The following is a 23,003-nucleotide window of genomic DNA, read 5'->3' on the forward strand; positions in this document are numbered from 1 at the left end:
AGACCCACCCGCTTGTCCCTCTTGTGACTTCCCTGCGGGAGTTTTCTTTGCGACTAGTCTACTCATAGTCTACTCGTTGCACCTGCGAAAGAGCCCTCATCTGGACCTTTATGGCAGCAGAGTGCCGCACTTAAGCTTATCTGAGTCCAGCTGTCCAGGAATCTTTCACAGACTTGGTGACCTCCCACTGGGGGCTTTCCACCACTCTTAAGGTCCTCTCCCATGAATCCCTTCATATCTTTAATGACCATTGTCTTCTGAAGGCCTCCAGTGAACGTTTTCTACTACGTATTCCTCCCATCTACACCCTGCATAGCACAGAGCTTTGTATGTAGCAGATACTTAATACAGACAAACTACTATGAGACTGGTCTCATTCATTTCTAAGTGTCTGCAGAACCCCTGTGTCTGCTGCCTGGTGGACAGAGAAGGTGACTGTGGCTCTCGAGAGCAGAACTGCAGATATCGGCATGGGCATTTTATCTTTGTGTCCAACAAATTAAAATGGAAAACTCAGTCCCTTGATTATTGTTATAATTTTATATTTGCTTTACCTTAATTTCTCTTTGGTACTTAACCAGTATTGGCCAAGAGAAAGTCGGCTTTTAGTTTCTCCCTCTGTTAAGTGTTTAATGATCTGTAAACAAACACTTCAGACAATGTTTCTCAAAGAGACCCTGGGATCCTTTTGTTAAGTGAAGATTTCCTTTGCTCTGTGCATTGTTTCCCCTTTTCATTATCTGTTTGCTGCTAAGCTGTTCAGCTCTTGAGAGCAGCCGTTTTATTAGATAACCTTAATGATGGAGATGTAGCATAAATTAGTAGTTAAGCCTGAGGGCTTAAGAGCCAGACTTCAAGGCTAGAATCTCTTACTGGGAACTGGAAACCCTGGGTAAATTACTTAACACCTCTGTGCCTAGATTTCCTTATTTTTAAAGACTGCATAATGTTAAAACTACTCCATAGGATCAGTGTGATTAATCAAAGGAGTTAATAGAGAAAAAGCATTCAATTAATTGAATTCGATTAATTAACAACGAGTTATTTGTACTGTTATGATTATTGTCTGGGATGATGAGATGCAAAAGGAGTGGGGATATATATATATATGAACCACTCCTACTGCAGGTCAGTGTTTTGGAGGAGAGCATCTGGCTACTCAAGTTTTAGAATTGGGCACATCTTGGTTCGAATCTCAACTCTGCCACTTAATAATCCACTACACTTCATAAGAATCAGTTTCTCTTTGTGTAAAATGGGGTAATGGCCCCTACCTTTTCATAGCCTTGTGCGGTAGTCAGCCTGGCATGGGATGTGACACTCAGGAAGGTTTGTTTCTTTTGTGGTGGTTTCCCAGCTCAATAAATATTTACAAAATGGAGGCCACTTTCACAAAATGTCACTTAAACATATGGGGGCTCTGTCGTGTCATCTGGAAAGTGGCAATAACCACGCCTGGCTGCCAGAGATGCTGTGGGTTTGAATTGGGACACCATTGTAGGTTCTCCATAAATCTCAATGCACCTCCTTCTACTGGTCAAAGAGGATCCAGGATGCTCCTGGGCCTTTTGGAAGGTAAGCTGTTTGGGTTCCTCTGGCCACTCTTTGCAGCCTGAAAGTGTCACTTGCTTCAGTGCATCAGACAATGATTGGCTCCAGCTGGATGCTGGGGAGATGACAGGATGATTTCTTCCCTTAAAGGTGAAGAACACAGATGTGTAAATGGAAAATGTAGGGAGTTGATAAAATGACAGCTAAGCTGTGCTGCCTACTTGGCTATTCTTTCACCCACTTATATACTCATCCATCTATGCGAGCAGTTGGCTACTCTCTGTACAGGGCCAGATAGTAAATATGGCTTTGCGGGCCTTATAAAGTCTCTGTTGGAACTATCAACTCTGCCTTTGTAGTGGAAAATATGTAAACAAAGGGGCATAGTTATGTTTCAATAAAACTTGATTTACAAAACAAGCAGCAGGTTGGGTTTGGCCATGGGCAGTAGTCTGCTGACCCCTGGTCTGTGCAAGCACGCGCAAGTCTACTGTGCTCACCGCAAGGCATGGCACAGATTATAGAAGGCACACATATGAGCCGCCTTTTCTTTCCCTCGTGCCATAAGTAACAGCCTCACCATAGTCATCAGGGCCTGAAGGATTACAGCCTCATCTCCTGTTTGCTACGGTCCATCTGTACTGACTTTCTTTTCCCTCTTCAAAAGTTCTTCTTTGCCTTGAACATTGAGTAGTCTAAACTTGCAACCCTTACCCTATCACCCTGTTCCACACCTCCCTGATGTGCCTACATGCTATGCAACCTTCAAGCCTTAGCTTAAATGGCACATCTTCAGGAGACGTTCACGACCCTCATGACCCCTCAATGTGAAGGAGGCTGTTTGGTTACATACCTCCAAGTATCTCTGTTTTGTGGCATCTTCAGCAATGACATTGAATTAGTGATTGGTGTTATTTTCACAACCTCCCTGTCCTTCCTTATTCACTTGAAACTAGCACAGTTCTTGACACCCAGCAGGCATCAGTGAGAGTGCACTGACCAAATGAGTGACATAACCTAGTGGCCACTTTGCACTACCTTCTGCCTGGGTCTGATTGCATACGTGAGAGCAAGCAGCAGATTTCTCCTTTCTGTTCTAACAATGAGGTTTTCACACAATCCTGACTGCCCATTCATCACTTTATTTTAAGCACATTACTTCTCTGTCCAAAAATAAAAGGAGGGCACAATTTAGTCTATATCCCTCACTTGCTTAATATTTCAATTTCCCCCAGGGCACTCCCTTCAAGTGGAGATCACCGCTCATGAATATTAAATGCCTCTACCAACCCATCACGAACTCCAAATAACAGCAAAGACCCAGAAGCTGAGAAAAGTCCCCCGACACCCAGCCCAGAGGCCTCTTCCCTCTTTCAGGCTGCTTCAGTCATAATTGCACCGACGCACATCAAGGCATATATATGTGCAGATGGATTTCTGGTCACTTTAAATGCCACAAAGAAGCCCTTGTTCTTGGCTACAGATTCACCTGCCTTGGACTCTGGCTGTCTTTCAAAGGCACACATCAAAGTTTGGTCTTGATTCCTCGCATTCAAGCAAGCTCCACGTCAGTTCCCTGAGCCTGACCCCTTCCTGAGAGTCAGGAAGGTGACTTGGGCTGAGGGCTAGAATTCCTCCCTTCTGGCGTCAGAAGCCCTCCTGTTCCTTTTCATTCCAGCCCAGCCTCTCTGTGGGGTAGGCCTCCCGGGTTTCCAAAGGAGGTGGTAAGCCTTGGTTGGAGGCAGGATGGCAAGCTTGATCCTAACCGGTGCTGACTCGAGGGTGTTTGAATGCATCCATCAGACCTCCCCGTTGAGGACCCGCAGATCTTTGGTCCTGCCCGCACGTCAGCCTTCCGCCCCATCGCCTCCTTTCCCTGCTCTTTTGTCCCCTCAGTGACCCCCTTTGACCCTCTGGGTGAAAGGAATTCCTTTCTCCTCCCCAAGCCCTCATTTCTTTTAAAATGCACAGTTTTAAAACAATAATGCTCTGGGATTTAAATTCTAGAAGTCAGAGCTGAAAAGACCCTGGGAGCCCATTTAACTCACCCTGATCACTTTAGAGCAGGAAACTCAGAACAAGGAGGTTCAGTCACTTTGCAAAAGGTATCATCGTAATTTAGTGGAAGGATCCAGTTCAGGACCATTTTTGCCAGAGATGGATCGGCTATTAAAGCATCACTCACAATTGAGATGAGGAGTGAGGAAGGGGAAGAAGAGGTGCTGTCAAGTGACATTCCTGAGTGTCCACTAACTGTGTGCATTGTGTTAAACACTATATATGTTATTTCATTCTTTCTCTAAACTGAACCACAGGTGTTGTAATTATGTCCACTTTGTCCATTTTCCAAAGGAGGAAACTGAGACTCAGAGTGGGGATGGGAGATACCCAGGATGACGCACAGGTAGTAACAGCAACCAACAGACACTTGAACCCGGGATCCTGTCTCCAACACATTGCCATGACAAGAGGGTTAAGTGCCAAGGTTGCTTTAAGCTAGAAAACAATTTGACTACTGCCCATGGAGGGTGATCTTTTAAAAACTAAAACACAGCCCCAAACACAGAACGATCCTATGTGGGTGGAATGGGCTTTATGTGCTTTATGTGGTGGAACGTTTATAGGGTGATAACAACTGAAAATTGTTTGCATGACTCATGAAAAAGGCACAAGAAGGACATATATTCACTTTTGTTTCCTGCTGTGACTCAATGGCCCAAAACAGAAACAGTGGAAAAGAGAAACTCTCTTGCTTTTTTGAGAGTTTTTCTGGATGATGGATATAGTCTTTTGGACAGGCACCCAGAGTTTGAGGTCTTCTCTGACCTACCTGGCTAAATGACTTTGGGCAATTCATGTAAACTCTCAGTGCCTCGATTTCCTGATCAGCTATATGGGTATAATCATTCTGACTCTACAGAACTGCTGGGAGGATGAATGAAATCATTTTAAGACACAGTTCTTAGCCTAGAGGCTGGCATAGTTGGGTGCCGAACAGATGGAATAACTTCATGGTTAAGTGTGCAGACTGCCTAGGTACTAGGAATCCTACCTCTGCTCTTCCTAGTTGCGTGACCTTGGGCAAGTTGCTTAATGTCTCTGAACCACAGTTTTTTCCTCTACAAAATTAAGATAATAACATATTTGTTTCATAGTGTTGCTAGAAGGATTGATACAACTTCTGAATTAATGATATTAATAACAGTAATATTAGCAGCAGTAGCAAACACATATGTAACACTGATCGGGTATCACTGTTTAAAAGCTTTGCATATATAAAATCGTTTTATCCTCACAACAACTCTAAGACGTAGAACTATTACTAACCATTTTACTGATGAGAAAACTGAGGGACAGATTAAAAGTATCTGGGCCAGGCTTTTCACCCAGAATCTGTGTTCTTAACTTTTATGTCATTACGCCAGAGCTAAGCATTCCATCCATCCCAGCTGATAGATTATTAACATCATCACCTTCATCACTACCACCATGACCACCACTCATCTTTCTCTCTTCTTTTCTTTGAAAGGCCTGTTCTCAAGCCAAAGGAAGCTATATTTCCAAAAAGTATTACGGGGCAAATTACTATGTTTCCCACAGAGGGAGGTCTGAATGAATACATGCAGCCAAGAGTTTTACTTTGTTTTTTCAATTTTAAATTTTTCTAAGGTGAGAGGTGGATCGTCTATTATGATTTCACATTGTTAGAAAGAAAAATAATAATAAATGCAACTCCCAGCAGAGCCCATCTCCCCTCCCCGCAACAGATGCTGTTTTGCTTTTCAGTCACTGTTGTTCTAAAGTCTCATCGGAACATCCACCAAGAAGACGTGGCGATTCATCTTCTTGTTTTCCTTTCTCGCCTTGGCTCAGAGCAGGCCAGGGCAGCCTGACAGAGGGGCCACAAGGCTCGGTGACCCCCCGCTTCTCTCTCCCAGCAGCTGCTGGGGAGGCAGATGGATCCCCGGCCCTCCCCCTTATCTGCCTCACACCCTGAAGGGGAGGAAGTCGGGCTGCTGGGGTGGTAATTACTGGCCCTGGCTCTAAGACGGGCTTGGAAGTGCTGTGTCAGGGATCACAGACAAAGTGAGCCTGATGGCAGGGAGTGGAGGAGAGGAGAGGAGCGGGAGGGAGGGGGAAAGAGACACACAGGGGATGCCTGTGTGTCTGGGAAAGACACCATGGGAGTTCCTTTCGCTCTGTTTTCCTAACTATATATCAGTGTCAGGCAGGATTTGAAACCCCAAAGCCTTTAAATCACTGTTTGGCAAAGCGGGGAATCCTCAGTATCAAATGGGGAAGGAAGCCTCAGCGCCCTCAATCCAATCACTCTCATTTCACGAAGCAGGAAACCGAGGTGGCTTTGAGATGCTAGGTCAGCTGCAGTCAGGAGGCTTCTACACTGAAAGCGGGACCTGGACCCAACTGCCGCGAAGAACACAGGGTGGTAAATCAGAAGAGAACCGGACGAGCTCTCCACAGTCACATCTCCAGTAATACATTCAACGTCATCTCAGAAGGTAGCGGGTTTCCAGCACCGGCTCGAGATATATTACTAAGAATAACCCCTTTTGGGGATCCTTCACATTTTGTCCGCCTAATTTGACCATTACCTCCCCTCCTTCAGCTTTTATCAGCAGCCCAGCCCGTCTGTAGTTTATGACTCAGTGCTTTAGAAACAGAACTCCCAAAGCGGCTGAACAATGCCTCTAGCCAGTGCCTGTTGGGGGAGTTATCATTTTACTGATATCGCATTTTTTAACTGAAACCTCAGGCCTGGTGTATGTTATAGTTTTAAAAGGGGGGAAAGGACAAGATAATTTCCACATTGCGAGGCAACGCAGGCTGCATTGCTTAAGAGGTCTTGTGGGTGGTGTTTGTTTTAACAAGCAACGTATCATGTGCTGGCGAATGAGGGCACTGGGGGTGGGGAAGTGGGAAAAGAAAGTCCCCAGAGTGTTGCATCATAACACACTGGCACCTTGGGAACACTTCCGGATGTGTGGGCTTCTGAAAAGTGAAGGAGAAAGTCACCGTAAATCTGTTATGCACCCTCATGCTGGTGTTACCAGCCCAGGGAAAACATTAGCCCTTCTAAATGGTCAGTGACAAAGCAGATGAAGATGAAGAGGGGTCAGAAAGACGAAGAGGACAAACAAGAAGGAGGGGAAGAAAGAAGAGGGAGAAGATGAAGGAGGAAGACTAGGAGAGAGGTGAAAAAAGAAAGACAGGAAGAAAAGAAGGAAGGAGGAAAAAAGAAAGGAAGGACAGAAGGTCATTCAAATGGAGGGACAGAGTGGCAGAATAGAGAAAGCAGGGCTCTCTCCTCAGTCTGGCGACAGGATCACACCTCTGTGAACTGTGTGACCTTTGGCAAGTTAAGACATCAGAGTAGGTCTCAGATCCCACACATGAAAATAAGAGACCTCACATAGGCTCACATTAAACAAAGGTGCATAATGCAGGGCATACCACCTAGTGGGTAGCCATAGATGGAGGTTGTTGCTGAGGAAAGTAACAGTTAATGTATGGAAAGCACACCCAACTTTCTAGGAATGGGGCTAACCCTCACAGCATCTTATGACAATAATTTTCAGTCGGAATTCTAAGCGACAATCAACTGAAACTGACTTTGGATAACTTCAGCAAAGCAAACAAACACAATCTATTCAAAAAATATTGGGTACTTCTGGAAGATACTCTGGGAGTGCTGGAAAGCCATGCTTGCATGGTCTGAAGCCCATTCCAAGCCCCAAGTTAGGCCCTAGAACTGGTCTCGTGAAGAGATCAGAGCTGTTGCAATGTATGCCCAGCGAATTCAGCTTTGATGCTAGATGCTGTCCCTGCTACTTTGGAAGTGGGCATGGGTTGTGGCTACTCCCATCATCCTCATCAAGCTGGTTTTTGCAGAGTCCCCATGTCTTATCACCCCTAGCTTCTGATACAGGGTCTAGGGTTGGTGTGTCTGATTGGGGAAAGTCTAGGTCATGCGCCTATACTCAAGCTATAAGGGAGAATGAAAATGAAATGCTTGGGTTTTCAAGTGCTACAGTGGGGTTTGGGCTCTGTCTCCTTAGGGGAATTATTCCCTAAATCTAAGAAGGGGATTCAGATAGTAAGTATCCAAAAATATTGGTAAATATTTTTCATAGGTGGGTCTTTGAACTTTTACCATTTTCTGAATGAGACTACTGAGGCTTAGCCAAGGTCACACATCTAAGTCATGGTCAGTCTTGTTCAAGCTTGTTCTCTTGGCCACTGTCTTGACCACTGTCTTAACAAATGCAATGGTGAGAACAATGTTCACCTCTGCAAAGCCTCCCACACTCCAGTCCCACTCTCTGACTCATTAAAGCTGGGTCTGCTGGGAGACAAAGATTTACTGTCTATTCTTCAGCTGTTCCTTTAACCAGAATCTAGTTTTCTAGTTCAAGCCATGGGGTAGGGTTTATCCTTGGAAAGTAGTCCATGGGACCTGGGATCTATGGATGGAGCCCTTTCTTCCTGAAATGCCTGTGTCTCTGTGAGTGTCTATAATGGGATTTTAAATGGCCGTGAAGGGCATAAATGAGGTGCTTCCTCTAACACAAAACTTACTCAGTATACAAGGGTAACAGAAAGCCTTTCCTAGCCACCATCCATACCACTGAGAGTTTTGTATTTCATTCCATTAATTTGTTAAATGAATTGTTTTACAATGATATATCCCTCATCCACCCCTGAAGCCATGCAAGACTAGGAGCTGCTTTTTTTTTTTTGGCAGGTAGCTTGCGATACTGAGCTCTGGACTCAAACTCTCTGGCTTTAAATCCCAGCTCCACCACTTAACTGTGCATCCTTAGTACACTACCCCATGCCTCAGCTTCCACTTTTGTAAAAGCAGTGCAATAAAAGAGTTGTGACAAGAATTAGTTTATAAATGGGCTTGGAATATAATAGGTGTTCAGTAAACACCACTGGTAGCAGAACACTTAGAATCTGGTTGAGAATAACAATCTATAAAATGGATCTATGAGGGTCCAAGTCTCATCTTCTTGGTAACTCCCTCATCTTCATTTCATTTCTCTTAAATGCTTCAGTTAACACAGTTTGAAAACCACTGATGTAATCCAAAACAGTCATTCTGGCCGAAGTATAGAAGGAGAAGCGAGGCCGAAGGAGGCAAGGAAAGCCTGGGCTAGACTCGCAGTCCCAGTGCTATTTCCAACTGTCTTCCAGTCGCCATCACCGTAAGCTTAAAATTCAGTTCTTTTTCTATGAAATAGTGAACCATGCCATAATTTCACCTCCTCTCTGTACAGGCTCCCACAACCAAGAATATCAAATACCCTAAATCCATGAGCCAGAAGTTCACAAACTTTGTAGGTAAAGGGCCAGACAGTAAATGTTTTAGGTTCTTATGGTCTCTGTTGCAACCACTCAACTCTATTGTAGCAGGAAAGCAGCCATAAACAATATGTAAATGAATGAGTGTGACTGTGTCTGAATAAAACTTTATTTACAAATATAGGCAGTAGGCCGGTTCTGGTCTGTGAACCATTCCTTTGCAGACCCCTTCCATGGATAATGAGCTTCTACCTGTAAGAGACTTCCTTATGTTTGCTTATTGCTGCGTAGTTCTAAAGCAACACAGCACAATGATGTGAGGGCTCAAGCAGCTGTATTAGGGTTCCATATCCTGCCTTTACCATATCCTACCTTCTTCCCAGAAGCACTTAAGTTACATGCCACATTAGTGCTGGTAAAATAGGCAGATATTTTCAAGCATGTTCTGGGAGTGACACTGGTTGTCATGAGGATGACGGTAAAGATGAGATTTTGGTTCAAGAAGAGCTCACGATTATGAGGAATCAGTTGCAAACCTTGGAAATCAAGTTACAGAAGTGCAGTTAAGGATCTTAGAGATGATCTTACCCAATCATTTTGACTTCCAGGAGGAGAAGCGAGACCCAGACTAGGAAAGCGACTTGGCTAGTTTTAAGCAAGTTCTCTGCACAGTTGGGACCACAGCCTGAATTTTTAAATTTTAGCCCAATGTTCTTTCCACCACACAACCAGACTAGTATCAAGCTTATACTATGGATCATATTCAAATCAACAGAGGAGAGAAAAAAAATCTCCCGCAATTGCAATTTTAAAACCCAAGACCTTGCCTAGAGGCTCCCGTGTCTCCCTCCCCATCTTCCTTTCTTCCAACCACAAGTATTTTCAAAGCACCTTATTGTGTTTCTCAGCCCCTACATGATGCCAAGGAGATAGTAGGTGCTGAAAAAATGTGTGGTGAGAATGAAATAAAAGGTTAATAATATGTAGTCTTTACCTGCACAGAGCTCACAATCTACCGAAAGAAAGTCTAAATGCACCCATGTAATGAGCTGTGGATATGAGGATGCGATGACATTTCCTCCCCTTTAGTCTTCCCAGAAAATTGCCTTTCAGTAAGAAATCTTCCCACCAAGGTTTCCATCCCCTCTGTAGCTGCCTCTTCCTTCTGCAGATAGAGCACCTCTGTCTTTTGTCCTTGCAAATGAATTGTGTTTAGTTTTCACCTCCAGCCCAGGGGATTAGCTTGGGGGACTTTTGATCTTCAGGTATCGATTTGCATCTTAAAGGAAGTATGATCTCATCTGGGCCAGCTCAAAATTCCATCCCTGCCCCCCAGACCCTGTCTGTTTACCAGCCCCAGGCTGGCCGGGGCCTCCCATGTGGGGCTGAAACAACAAGATCAGCCAGACTCCGCCGCGAGAAGGCAGAGGAAGACAAGTTTCCCATCTGACTGGTAAAGGTGGGAAAAGGACGTTTGCTTTCTAAACACAGGCTGCTGCGCTCTTCCTCTGCCATCAGAGCAGAGAGACTGCCCAAGCTTCTGAGTCTGCAGAGGGGACCGTGGTGGTTCCTGGATTCTGGCTAGAGGTTGTGTGGCAAAACGGGCTGAGCACGCACTTGAGAATCAGACAAAAATCAGGTTCAAGCCCAGCTTCTGTCTTCAGTCACTTCTGACCTGTTTGGCTCTGGACAAGTTTCATAATCTCTCTGCCTTTTGGTTTTTCTTGTTTCTAAAATAAGGATAAAAGCCCTAAATCATCTATAGTAATTGCCCTCCTGATGGCTGGTGTGAAGAAAAGCAATAATATCTATAAGGTGAAGCTTGATTAAAAAAAAAAAAATACCCATCATTGTCATCATCTACGAGAACATAAGCACCTTGTTTGTTTGTTTGTTTATTCATTGCTGTATTTCCTGGTGCCTGCAACAGTGCCTGGCACACAGGAGACACTCAATAAACATGAGTAATATAACTGAGTGAATCATCATTTAGTCATAACTACTGTTATTGTAATTGAATAACTATTATGCCCTGTCTACGTCTCCAGCCAGACCCCCCAAAATGACAAGGACTTACCAATGCAATTGAAGGAAACTTCTTGTCTGCAGAAAAGGGAGCAGCCATCACCATTAATCTTATTCATGTCATCGCATTCCTCCCCTTTGTCTCTGCAGAATGGACAGAGAAGAGAAACTTGACAGATCAGTTTCAGAATCGTGGCTGGACATAGAAAAGTCCTTCCTCGGACCATGAACCTTCTGTGAGACATCGGGCAAGTGCTGTCCCACCTAAGTCTCTATTTCTTTATCTTCGAAATGAGACTCATCAAAGGTGGAGATTTATGAGATACTTTTACATTTGCTTATTTTGTGTTTCTAATGACAAAGTAGAATCCCTGCTTCAAACTCATTCTCTGAGATTTCAAGTCAGTTAACAAGCCAGATGGGAGTAAGAAATGTATGAATGAATGAACAAATAAATGCACACATCTTGCTCCCACAGTGTCTAGGAAATATCATGGCCACTTTCATGTTTCTAATTTTGGAAGTTCTGTAATACAGATGCTGTTCCTTCCCTACTCCCAGCAGTGACATCCTCCCTATTCTCCCAATACACTCAGAAGTAGAGTTTTCCCATTCACATGCTCAGGTTTAGTCATCCTATCACTGGAAAGTTTTTGCCTTCTCCAGTTGGTGTCATTTCATGGTGTCAAGAACTCCAAAGCCTGTAGGACTATGCTGTTAAGAAACAAAAATGCCCCCTCTCGTTTTTGTTGGAATTATTTCCATCACTTAAGGATGATTTTGCAGAGGTTGGGATGGGTGGAAAAGGAGCAATGCTTTCTCTGAATTGAGCTTAGGCAAGGAGAAGGAGGAGCAAAACCTGAAAGACAGAATGGATTGTTGCTTTCTGGAAAAACATCCTTTCTAAAATCCTTTTTGAAACAGAAAATTTAAGCTTAGAACCCCATGTTTCAAACTAGATGCACGATCTTGGGTAAGTCACTCGAACTCTCTATTTGATCTTTCTACCTGAGATGATTTAAATTTAAAGCAACTAAAATGAAATATAATTAAAATTCCATTTCTCAGTCACAGTAGCCACATTTCAGGTAATCACTCATTAGCCACATGTGGCTAGTGGCTACCATACTGAACAGCACAGAATACATTTCCATCACTGCAGAAAAATCCATTGAACAGTGCTTTTTTAGATGCTGATCTTCCGTTTTTCTCATGGGTTAAAATGGAGATAATTGGGCCTATTCCTTAGAGTTTGGTGCAAGAATAGAATGTAGCAAAGGGGCTGGCATAGAGTGCGGCACAAAGTAGATGTTCAGGGAATCACAGTTCCTGTCCCCACGTTGCCTTGCAAGGTCTCTGCGGAATATGTGGCAGCTGTCCTTTCCTCCCCAGAGACCAGCTGGGACCTGTCACAGCACTGAAGAGGCCTCAGACTTTTCCTTTCACCCAGGTAATTAAAACTGGGCAATGTTTGTTGCTTTTAGGAGGTGTCAGAGTAGCAGGATTGCACCTCACACATCAATCCTTAAGATGGCTAGGACATTGCATTGATCTCCAGCCAACCAAGTTCTCTCCTGTCTGCAAACCCACGAGCAAAGAAGTGCATATTCCTAGCTGGTCCCAGAAATCTCTGCCACTGAATCTTGCAGGCTGGAAATTGCTGGTGACCTTGTGCTTCTTAGCTATTTAATTGTTTATCTGGGGAGAGACTTTTTTTTTTTTTTTGTACCTGGGCTGGTTCCCTAAGCCAAAAAGAACACTTCCAACCTGCCTTCCATCACCACCCAAGCAGTGTGTTCTATCAGTTGAAGCAAAACATTAGGGTCACTACAAATATCTTACAGCATGACAGATCTATTATTAGATAGAGAGGTTCTGAGAAATCTTCTTTGACCCCTCAGGCTGGAGTGGGTGGCTATCTTTCACTGTGTCCATAGACATCTTGTTCCATCTGTCATAGAACTTGTCAAACTGACTGTTTTTGCCTGTTTCTTGAGAACCGCCCACACTAAGCTGAAAGATGTCAAAGGAAGTGACAGTGTCTTCGTCATCCTAACGCCCCAGTGTCTGGCACAGTGCCTGGGTTTTAGTAGACAGCAGGCAGACACTCCTTTACTAGTTAGTTTTACAGTGTTGTCACATTGCATGGCAATGCAGTGGTAAATCCAGATGAGAGCTGGGCCCTCAGTTCATGTACTGGTTCTATTCCTTACAGGGTGAGTAAGCTTGAGAAAAGTTCTTTCATCTCTTCACACATTAGTTGTCTTTTCTATAAAGTATGATAATAGGACATAACTCTTCAGTGGTTGGAAGGACTCAAGGAGACAACAATGTCGCACAGTGCCTTCTGCATAGTAGAGGCTCAATAAATATTTATGTATATTATTATCACTATCATAATATTCATCCAGTGCTCCCATCTTCACACTATATATAAAATCGGAAGAATCTGCTGTGTGAATCATTTACAACTGAGTGCTAATTCATTGGGGACCCCATTGAGTGCTGAGTCTACCCATGTTTCTTTGTAAATTCCCTTATAGATATAGCAAATTAACATCTATCATCCCACGAAAATCCTGTTAGCTAAGATGATACCCTTGCTTTTCCCCAAGCTTTCATTTTGTTTCTCTTGTTTTCCTTCCTTAAGAAAACATCTATAAGCTGCATTCAGTTTTCTAAAAAAATGTGTCAGCAAATGTTTGGTATCTGCAGGTAACTGGACAAGTATTTGATGTTCATGCAGGATATCAATCCTAGGTAAAAATTTTTTAAAAACTATTGAATTAAGAATACTATTTGAAATTAATAATAATAATAATAGTTTTAGATCAACAAGAATTATATTGTTTGTAGTATTTTGCCAATGCATTTATATTTGGCTCTAAAATGAATACACTGACTTGCTGATCAAGCTCCAAATCTGGTGAGTTTCTTTTTTTTTACTCTTTGTGCTAAATTAGAAAATCCCAAATCACAATCATTGGCTCTCAGCAATGACTGCAAGTGCTTCCTGAATATTGTGGAAACAGTCTGATCTTGGATCTGCAAATGCAGCCTGATCTTGGACCTGCAAATGGTGGGCACTTTCTCCCTGGAGGCTGCTCTGCCAGTGTTCTGTCAGACAACAGCCATATCAAAGGCTGGAAGTTGAAGCCTTAACACACGAGAGAACAGTGAATGGCTTCCCTTTCCCCAGCTGTGTTGTATTGGAAACTATATCTTCTTATTCTGTTTCTGTATTTGGATGTGAATCTTAAATGCACACATTGTATAATATATTTAATACAACATTATCATCGATTTCATTCTTGGACAAGTGAGGAACTTTATGTTCTGTACTTGAGGAGTCAAATTCTTGGCAATCAGCTGATTTGTACCATAAGTGAACACTTAAATCCTTATATTATCTTCTCAATATTAAAATCTTGAAAATTCAGATTTGAAATTATAGATGCAGGACATTTAAGATGTAAATATATATCCCTGTGATACACCGCTTCAGTAAGTCACCTGAAATCGTGCTAATGATTGTTACTAGCCTTATCAGGACCATGTTTTTTAAAAATGTCATTTCTCATTTCAAAAACTTGAATTAATACCCTTGCATTAACAGCTGTCGTACTTCAGTAGGAGGGGGAGCAGAATCTTACACACACTACTATTGTTTTTTTTGCACAGCAACTTGTAAAGATGTAACTCACTGGTCCTCATCTGATCACAATTGCAACATTCACTATTTCTTCCAATGCTAAGTCATGATCAGAAAGCATATAGCTGGCAATAACTGATGTCTATGCGGATGGGTATTCATGTGCAAATTCTTTGTACTTGCATAACTGCATCATCTTGCTGCACTTCTAGCTGTACTCATCCCAGAGCAGAGGTTTCCAGTTTACATTACATACTGCAAAATTATCAGTAACAAATTAAATTGCTCATTCCCTCTGGCATTAGGATTAGTGATAAACAAATCTGTCATATATGTACTACACCTATGAGCCGATTCTTGTGTTCTGCACATCAGTGGTTTCACCCAACTGTGAAGCAAATTCTCTTTTTACACTGCCCTTCCCCCCACAGGAATAGTAATTGCAATTCCATATTGCACAGATATTATGTGACACCCAACAGTGCTATTTAATGAAGGAATTTGCTGATAGCTTGTTTTGCTATCTTAATATAATATGATATAATATAACATAATGCTTATCTCTAAATCTGTCAATAGTTTTAAAAGTCTCTTAAGCAATAGTCTGACTTGCAAATAAATACTTTGGAAATAAGGAACAAAATTTTAACCGTAAAAAACTTAATTTTGAATTATTGTTGGTTTCTTTTCCACCTCTGGGGACAAAACTCTCCAAGTTGTACCAGAACACATTTTTGTGTTCATTCTAGAAGAAAACAACTCAAAAGTTTATTTATCGATTTTTAAATAATACAAAAGTCTTGATGGCTTTTTGCCCCTATTTGGCAATTGCATGATATCTTGCCCTGAGAACACAGAGATAAGTGGACCAATAATTAGATAAAATCCATTTATTAGGCATGTATGTTTGTACCTCCTGATCATACTTTTTGGCTGGAATCTTTACACTTATCAATCTATTTGCTTCAGTGTACTTATATTCACATTTATTATTCACTCTGGAGTACTGTTTACTATGTAGGGTTTCAACATTATAGTGAGTGAGAATACTTTGTTATTTTTATGAGCCTTTGACCCATTTTGTAAATTGTTGATAGAACACAAAACAATAAAAATAACAAATAAATATGCAGTTATAACAAATGTAAATGATAACCAGCAAAGAATGGAAAAGTATTTTAACCTAGATGACCTGTGTCCTGTTAACTGAATGTGGGCTGTGATGGAAAACACTAATAGAATCCTTGCAGCACACCTAAAACAATTACAAATAGGAGTAAAATGGTAGTAAGTGCATAATGGTAGTTTTGTCTAAATCATATATTGTATTGCATACTTCAGAAAGGCATGTGTTAAAAAAAATGTCTGAGACCAACAAATTGCTTAAAGTCCGATTGACAGACTGCTGGGGATTACCAGTAACTCACAGCTCATACACGGAAGAATATTCCATAAACTCTTCTATTCAGCACCCTGACCATCTTGTGGCCTAATTAGCATCCCCCCTTCTCTTTCTTTGGTTAGATCTACTTACTTCTGGATAATGCCATCACCACAGTACCCACTTCCATGGATGTATATGGCAGCAGGGGATGGCTCACTCTCTTCAGTTCCTGAAATGGTTATGACCCGGTACTGGTACACACTGCCAAGTTTTAAATCCCTGGAAAATATAAAGAAGACTATTAGCTATACAAATACAATGCTGGGGGCAGAAAAGGAGAGAGTAGAAAATTGATCCTCTTGAGGGCTTTCTATTAGTCTTGCTCATATTTTAAATCAAATGCACATGCAGTTATCCAATAATTTTTATGGTCTAGTGTGGTTAGGGTACTCTGCTAAGCATGATGAACCACACTAAAATGTACAGCAATAATAACTAGCATCAATTGACTGATAACCATGTACATTAGTAGGAGCTTTTTATCTCTAATTTAACCTTTGCAACAACCCTGGTGGGAAAGTATCAGATAGCATGTGATCCATAATGAAGGTATTTGGGAGAAAGCCATCCAGGAAAAATAAATATGATAAGCAAAAGCACAGAGGTGGGAAAGTACCACATCAGATTCTCTGGGCATTATCTGATCATTTCCTCTCATTTTAAGCAGAAACCCCATGACATGTGAGCAAGACCTTTCCTTACACTGCACTTAACAGTGATTCTCCTCCTTGCCACTTACTTCTTTCTGTGTCTCTCACTCTTGACTAAGATGATAATAATAGCAGCATCCATTAATAGAACATCTTGCCCTGGGATAAGCACTTTACATGCATTTTTTCATTTGAGAATCAAAACCCTGTATGGATAGGTACTAGTATTTTCACGTTGATTTTACAGATGATGAATCTGAGGCATAGAGAGGTTAAGCAACTTGCTTACAACTATATGCTAATAAGTAATATCCTATATTCTTCCTCTCTAATCCCTATTTTAGGTCTGTCTTAATAATCTCATTCCTTGAAAGTGGGGTCTTGTCCTGGAGTTGTAATTCTGGGGCTGGTTCCTGGCAGATATCCAGCTTGACTAGATTGTATCTCTCCTCTGACTTCAAGACCTCCTAGTACCTGTTCTGACTTCCTCACATAGGAACCACCAAAGGAACCTAGCTACTGCCAATTATCCCCCAAGGCAAAGAGATGTTATGTCAGTTTCACGTGACCAAATCTCCACCTCTATTTCCTTTTTGACCATTTTCAAAGGGAGATGTTATTCTTTTTTTTTCATCTCCCTCTGCACCAATCATTTATTTTTTAATAATAGAAAAGTACCAGGGGAAAAAACACAAAATGATAATGAAGGGAATTCCTATCAGATTCCAGAGTTGGGGGGAGGGGATTTCATAAACAAAAGGATGATGTAAAAAAATCTCAAGTTCTCCTGCCCATCTGTTATTTCAGCTGCTGCTAGGGCTGGGGCTATTTGGATAAGGCCAGCTAGATAACAGGTGCAGGGGCAATGGATGGAGAATGTGTCCTGACTCTCAACGCAACAATGATTTGAAGTTTACGAGCATTGAAGGACTCTGGTGAGGAACATAACCTTCCTGAGAATGTTGGACATATTGCCCCAAAGGGAGTAAAATTTAGCAGCACTGGAGATACTAATCTTGGGGGTAGACCAGAAGTCCCTGGAGATTCTTTCAGTGCTGTGTTAATGAAAATTAAGTGGGTGAATGCATAAAAATCTTGAGATGGGGCCGGCCCTGTGGCTTACTCAGGAGAGTGCTGTGCTGGTAGCACGGAGGCCACAGGCTCGGATCCTATATAGGGATGGCCAGTGCGCTCACTGGCTGAGCGTGGTGAGGACAACACCAAGGCAAGGGTTGTGATCCCCTTATTGGTCAAAAAAAAAAAAAAAAAAAAATCTTGAGATGTATGTTTGAAGAATGGTTGTCATGTAAACTTCTGGAAAACTAATTTGTTGACAGATTTATAAGCTTTACAATTTTTTAGCTTATTGTCTATTTTATCTACTTCTAGACTCATGAGTGTACATTTTTCTGTCAATGCTTCTAAAACATGAGTGGGTTGGGGGAGAGAGTAGCATTCCCAGGGGATACATGAAGGCATGAAATAAATATGACATGCATTGTATTATACATTCATTTTGCTCTAAAATATAGAGGCATGTTTTATATTTTAAAAATATTATGCCATATTAAGGAATAAACTAAGAAATTTGCTTTAGGCTACATCCCAGGCCACTTGGGGGCATATGCTCTCTGTCTGAGCAGATGGGGCTCTTGGGTGGAAAAGCATAAGAGTGTGAAAAGTACTTCCCTACATTGTGTTTTTCATTTGCGATGTGTGTCACAAATGATTTATGGCTGATAATATTTAAGGGAGTCAGCTAATATTTGTGAATGTTTTCCTCCTCCCCGCTACTTTGCCCCCCCCTTGTCCCCTCTTCATGCTCCTCCTCCTCAATAAACATCAACTCAGAGACAAGCGAACATATGTTTCTGTCCTGGCTTCATCCCTTACTAGCTGGGAAGTCATGGAAGAGTGTCTTAACTCTCTGAGCCTATTTCATATCAGTCATCAGCCCAGCCTCTCAGCATTTTTATGCAGATTGAATGTGAGACCACATATGTGCCCAGCCTATGATAAACAGTTAATAAATGTTAACCCATTACTGTTAATAGTTAATTATCAACATTCTCATTCACTGGAGTTATGCTATGGTCTCTTTAATAAAAGAAATGCAGTGAAGATAACTGCATGTGACCTTGGTTAGGTAAACCCATGAAGATGAGGTCACCATTTATCACAGGTGCCATAGATTGATGGAAAGTCTCTGTTCTACCACATCATTTGGCTGGAACAGCCTCAGCACCGGGCAGCTTGTTTCCTTTCCGGGTGGCCTACTCCAACTTCTGAAAATACTGTATCCCAGAAAGTTTACCCTGGGGCAAGCTCTGTCTCCCAGGAACTTACACCCACAGTCTTCTTCTTACATACTAGCATCACACAGAACACATCCGATTGGTAGAGAAACCTGAATCACCCTCCTTCTTTCCATGGTGTGTGCATGGCTCATGTATCCTTAGATCACAGAAGCCTGACAACAGCTCTTTGAGGCAGGGGTTGTTTTTCTGAGTTTTCAGACAGGAAAAGAGAAGCCCAAGTCACTCCCTGAGTGAAAAGGCAAGGAAGGGGTATGGGTATGATTGCTACTGAAAAGATTATGTTTTCCTCACTGAAAAATCATTGTGATAAAACAACATTTTCTCCAAGTTAAAGTCAAAATTAGTGCTAAACCAGGACTTTTTTCTCAAAAGCCTACGTAGAATAGAACTGTCTCAGAAGGACAAACTAGTGGCTTCTGAAGACCTGGCTGGAGGTTAGAACCTATTACATAGCTGGTCTAAAAGCCGGATGACCTTTCAAGCTGCTCCAGAAACCATCTGGAGAGCCTTGCACTGTCTCTTGAACCCCTTCCCCTCCTGCGCCTCCCCCATCCAGATGGACCCTAAGTCCTCTCCATTCTCCCCACCCAAATCCTCCCAAGCCTCCCCTTCTTCGTTCCTGCTACCGCCAGTATCTCGACCTCGATAACTAAAGCAGCCTCAGGCATGCACTCCTGCCTATACCAACCCCGTTTTTTCAGTCTTGCCAATGACGTCAGAATATTCTTAGATGCAAAGTCACTCTCCAGCTCAATATCTCCTCATTTAGTGCAGCGATGGGTGCTTACTACCAAGCCGAAACTTCCCCTTTACGCTTTGTTTAGAACTAAAACTTTAGCACTTCGTCTGAGATGTGATTACTTTGGCTTTTTCTGATTTCATAGAATTTTGAACACTATATTAAGGTGTTTTATTTTTTTTTCTAACTTTAACCATCATTAGTACTTAATAATCAGTTCCTCAAACTACATATCAGATTAATTTTATGTTTGTGGCTAGTAAATTTAAATGTGACATATGAAATTGTTTGGCTAGTTTTGAAAGGTCTTTTGTTGTCTGAATCCTTTCATACCTTTAAAAAAAAAATGTTTCCAGCTATCATTCTTTCACTAACATCTCAAATGACATATCTGACTTAGGTTTGCATTTCTGGCAATCAGAAACCAAAATGCTGGCATTTCTAGTTATAATTTCCTCAGTATTCCTTCTCAGAAAGGTTGTAGTGATGGCAAATGTACATCACATCTGGAGCACAATCTTATACTAAGATTTAGTTACAAATTATAAAATTATTTTCTTAAAAATATTAATACATACATCAGGAGGCTAAACACCCTATGACTTAAGCTTAAATACTTAAATATGCACTTAAATGCATATTTTTAAAGTGTTGGTATATAGTTAATACCATGATAGGTCAATTAAAACCTATCTAAATTCTGTAGGAAAGTCACATCACTTCTTTAGGTCTGTTTTTCTATCTTTTAATTAGGATATATGATTCTTGTCCCATAACAACATGAAGATAAAATGAGAAATACAGAAGTACGCATACTCTAGGAGAAAAGGAAGAGACAGCCCCATTATACTATGGGGACACCACAGTTTGCTTCTTCCAAGAAAGCCTCTCTGAGCCCCTTGGTTATTCCTTGATCTCTTATTGTTTCCATGTCACAGCATTCATTTAACAGGGTCTCTCTCTCCAAATAGTCTGTCTGACTAAACTGTGTTATACTTCTTTAAAACTCCATCTTCTGGAATAATAATAGCAATTATAGTTTTAAATTGTTGCCAATTTATCATATGCCAAGCACCATGGTTCATACTTTGTATGTATAATCTCAATGGAAACAGCAGTCCCTTGAATAATTATTGTATTATCCCCCTTTTCAGAGGAGGAAACTAACACTTAGGGAGAGTAAGCTGCCTGCCTATAGGCATATTGCTTTCATCATAGGGGAGGGATTTGATCCAGTTCTGTCTAACTCCATCTCAAGGCTGTGCTTTCCAGAGGTAGAAGCCTCCAGCTGTTATGAACTAGCAAGTACAGCAGAATAGAAATCAAAAGACCTAGTTTTGAACCAAGAAGAATTTACCTGTATACAAAGACCAGTTATAAAGATCTAGAAGTCAGGAAACACAAGTTCTCTTTTAAATATTCCAATCCACTGAATGATCATGGAGAACCCATTTCCCTTCTCCGACCGTCCATGTCTTCATCTGTAGAGTAGGAATCTGGGAAGGATGTGATGATGATAAGCTCTGCAGTCCTCAGTTCTAACTTAATGAAGAAGGCAGTGTTGTCTATTTTTGTCTCGAGCTTTTGTAAAGGCTAGAAGCTGCCTCAGCAGTTAAAATTCTGCATTGAGAATGTGTGTAGATCAGGCCCTACCACCCAGATTGTCTAAGCTGGAAGACAAATGGTGGGACCACCTAGGATTCCTCTGGCTCGGGAGGAACACAAGTATTCCATTCCAGCCTTGGGCAGAATCAGAGGGTAATGCCTGGGCACTTTCTATATCAGCTTCCAGCCAAGAATGGGAAGGGAAGAAAGCAATCACTTTCTGAGCCTGAGGTGATGTTCCAGGGACTTATTTTCATAAGAAAATATTCCAGTTATATAGATAAATACAAATGTGCATAAGCCTAGCTTTGTCATATTATAACATTGTGCCACATGTTCTTCATATCTTTTATTTTTGGTGTGAAAGAAGTAAAAAAAATATTGATAAAGTTTGAACTAATTTGGGTGCCCGATCTGTATCACATTTCCCTCCAGTGCACATTATTATATTTTGTGCATATGTATTGTTTTGCCTATTGTAAATTTCATAGATGTTTTAATACTATGCTTATCATATAGAGCTGGCTTTTTTTTTTTTTGGCTCAGCATCGTTTTGAGATCACACGTATTGATACAAGTAGATCTAGCTCATTTATTTTCACTGACATAGTATTTTACTGCATGAATATATTACACTTTATTTGGTCACTCTTTTCTTGATAGACACCTAGGTTGGCTCTTTTGTTATTGCTATTATTATTATTTAACCTTTTATGTTCGTTATTTCCAATAATATTGCTTTAAGCATTTGTGTTCTTGCTCCATTGTGCACAGAGCAAGAGTTCTCTGAAGGATATATAGCTAAAATGATATTGTTAGTTTGAGGATAATTGCACCTTCAATTTATTAGATACTACCATTTATTCTCCAAAATGGTTGTACCAATTAACATGTCTACCAACAAACTTCCCATTGCTTCAGGTTCTTGCGAACATTTGATTCCTCCAAACATTTAATTGCAGTGTGATAGTTACTGAATGAAACTGAACTATTGTTTTATTCTGCCTTTCCCTGATTACTCACAGGCCTGAGAATCTTTTTACATGTATATTGAACATGTAGGTTTCTAGCCATGTGGATTGCCTGTTCATCCTTTTGCCTATTTTAAATTGTGTTATTTATTTATTCTTTTTTCTTTGATATGTAAGTATATTTATATGTACTAGGTATTAATTCTTTATAATTAAAGGCATTAACACCACATCCAAGTCTGTGACTCCTATTTTTTTATTCTACTTATGCTGCTTTGTTGAATAGAAGATATCGTTTCCTTCATGATTTGTATTTTTTATGTCTTGTTGAATGTTAATCCTTTCACTACTGAATTGTATAATACCACCTTTAACATATATCATATCAGTACTTGCATAAGTTTGTTTCTGGATTATTTTGTTTCATTGGTCTGGTTTTTTTTGGGGGGGGACTAGTAAGGGGATTGTAACCCTTCGCACGGTGTGGTCTACACCGTGCTCAGCCAGTGGGTGCACTGGCCATCCCTATATAGGATCCGAACCCACGGCCTCGGCGCTACCAGCGCCGCACTCTCCCAAGTGAGCCACAGGGCCGGCCTAGTGGTCTGTTTTTTTTCTATCACCTTATTAATAACTGTCTATCTTAATATCCATAGCTATAGACAAGTCTTGATTTATGTTATGAATTCATTCTGGACTTTGATTTTCTCCTTTGAAAGATG

At 41.3% G+C, this 23,003-nt stretch overlaps 1 protein-coding gene across 1 annotated transcript in view; it reads right to left on the reverse strand.

Moving 5' to 3' along the window:
- Positions 1-23,003, reverse strand: part of PAPPA (pappalysin 1) — a 230,094-nt gene that overhangs the window by 104,751 nt on the left and 102,340 nt on the right. The window contains exons 8-9 of the mRNA XM_063082520.1: positions 16,089-16,217; positions 10,955-11,046 (exon numbers count right to left, since the gene is read on the reverse strand). Coding sequence (XP_062938590.1) covers positions 10,955-11,046; positions 16,089-16,217 — 221 coding nt within the window. The remainder of the gene's footprint in view (positions 1-10,954; positions 11,047-16,088; positions 16,218-23,003) is intronic.

Source organism: Cynocephalus volans, chromosome 17 (genome assembly GCF_027409185.1).
Source record: "Cynocephalus volans isolate mCynVol1 chromosome 17, mCynVol1.pri, whole genome shotgun sequence".
NCBI classification, from domain to species: Eukaryota; Metazoa; Chordata; class Mammalia; order Dermoptera; family Cynocephalidae; genus Cynocephalus; species Cynocephalus volans.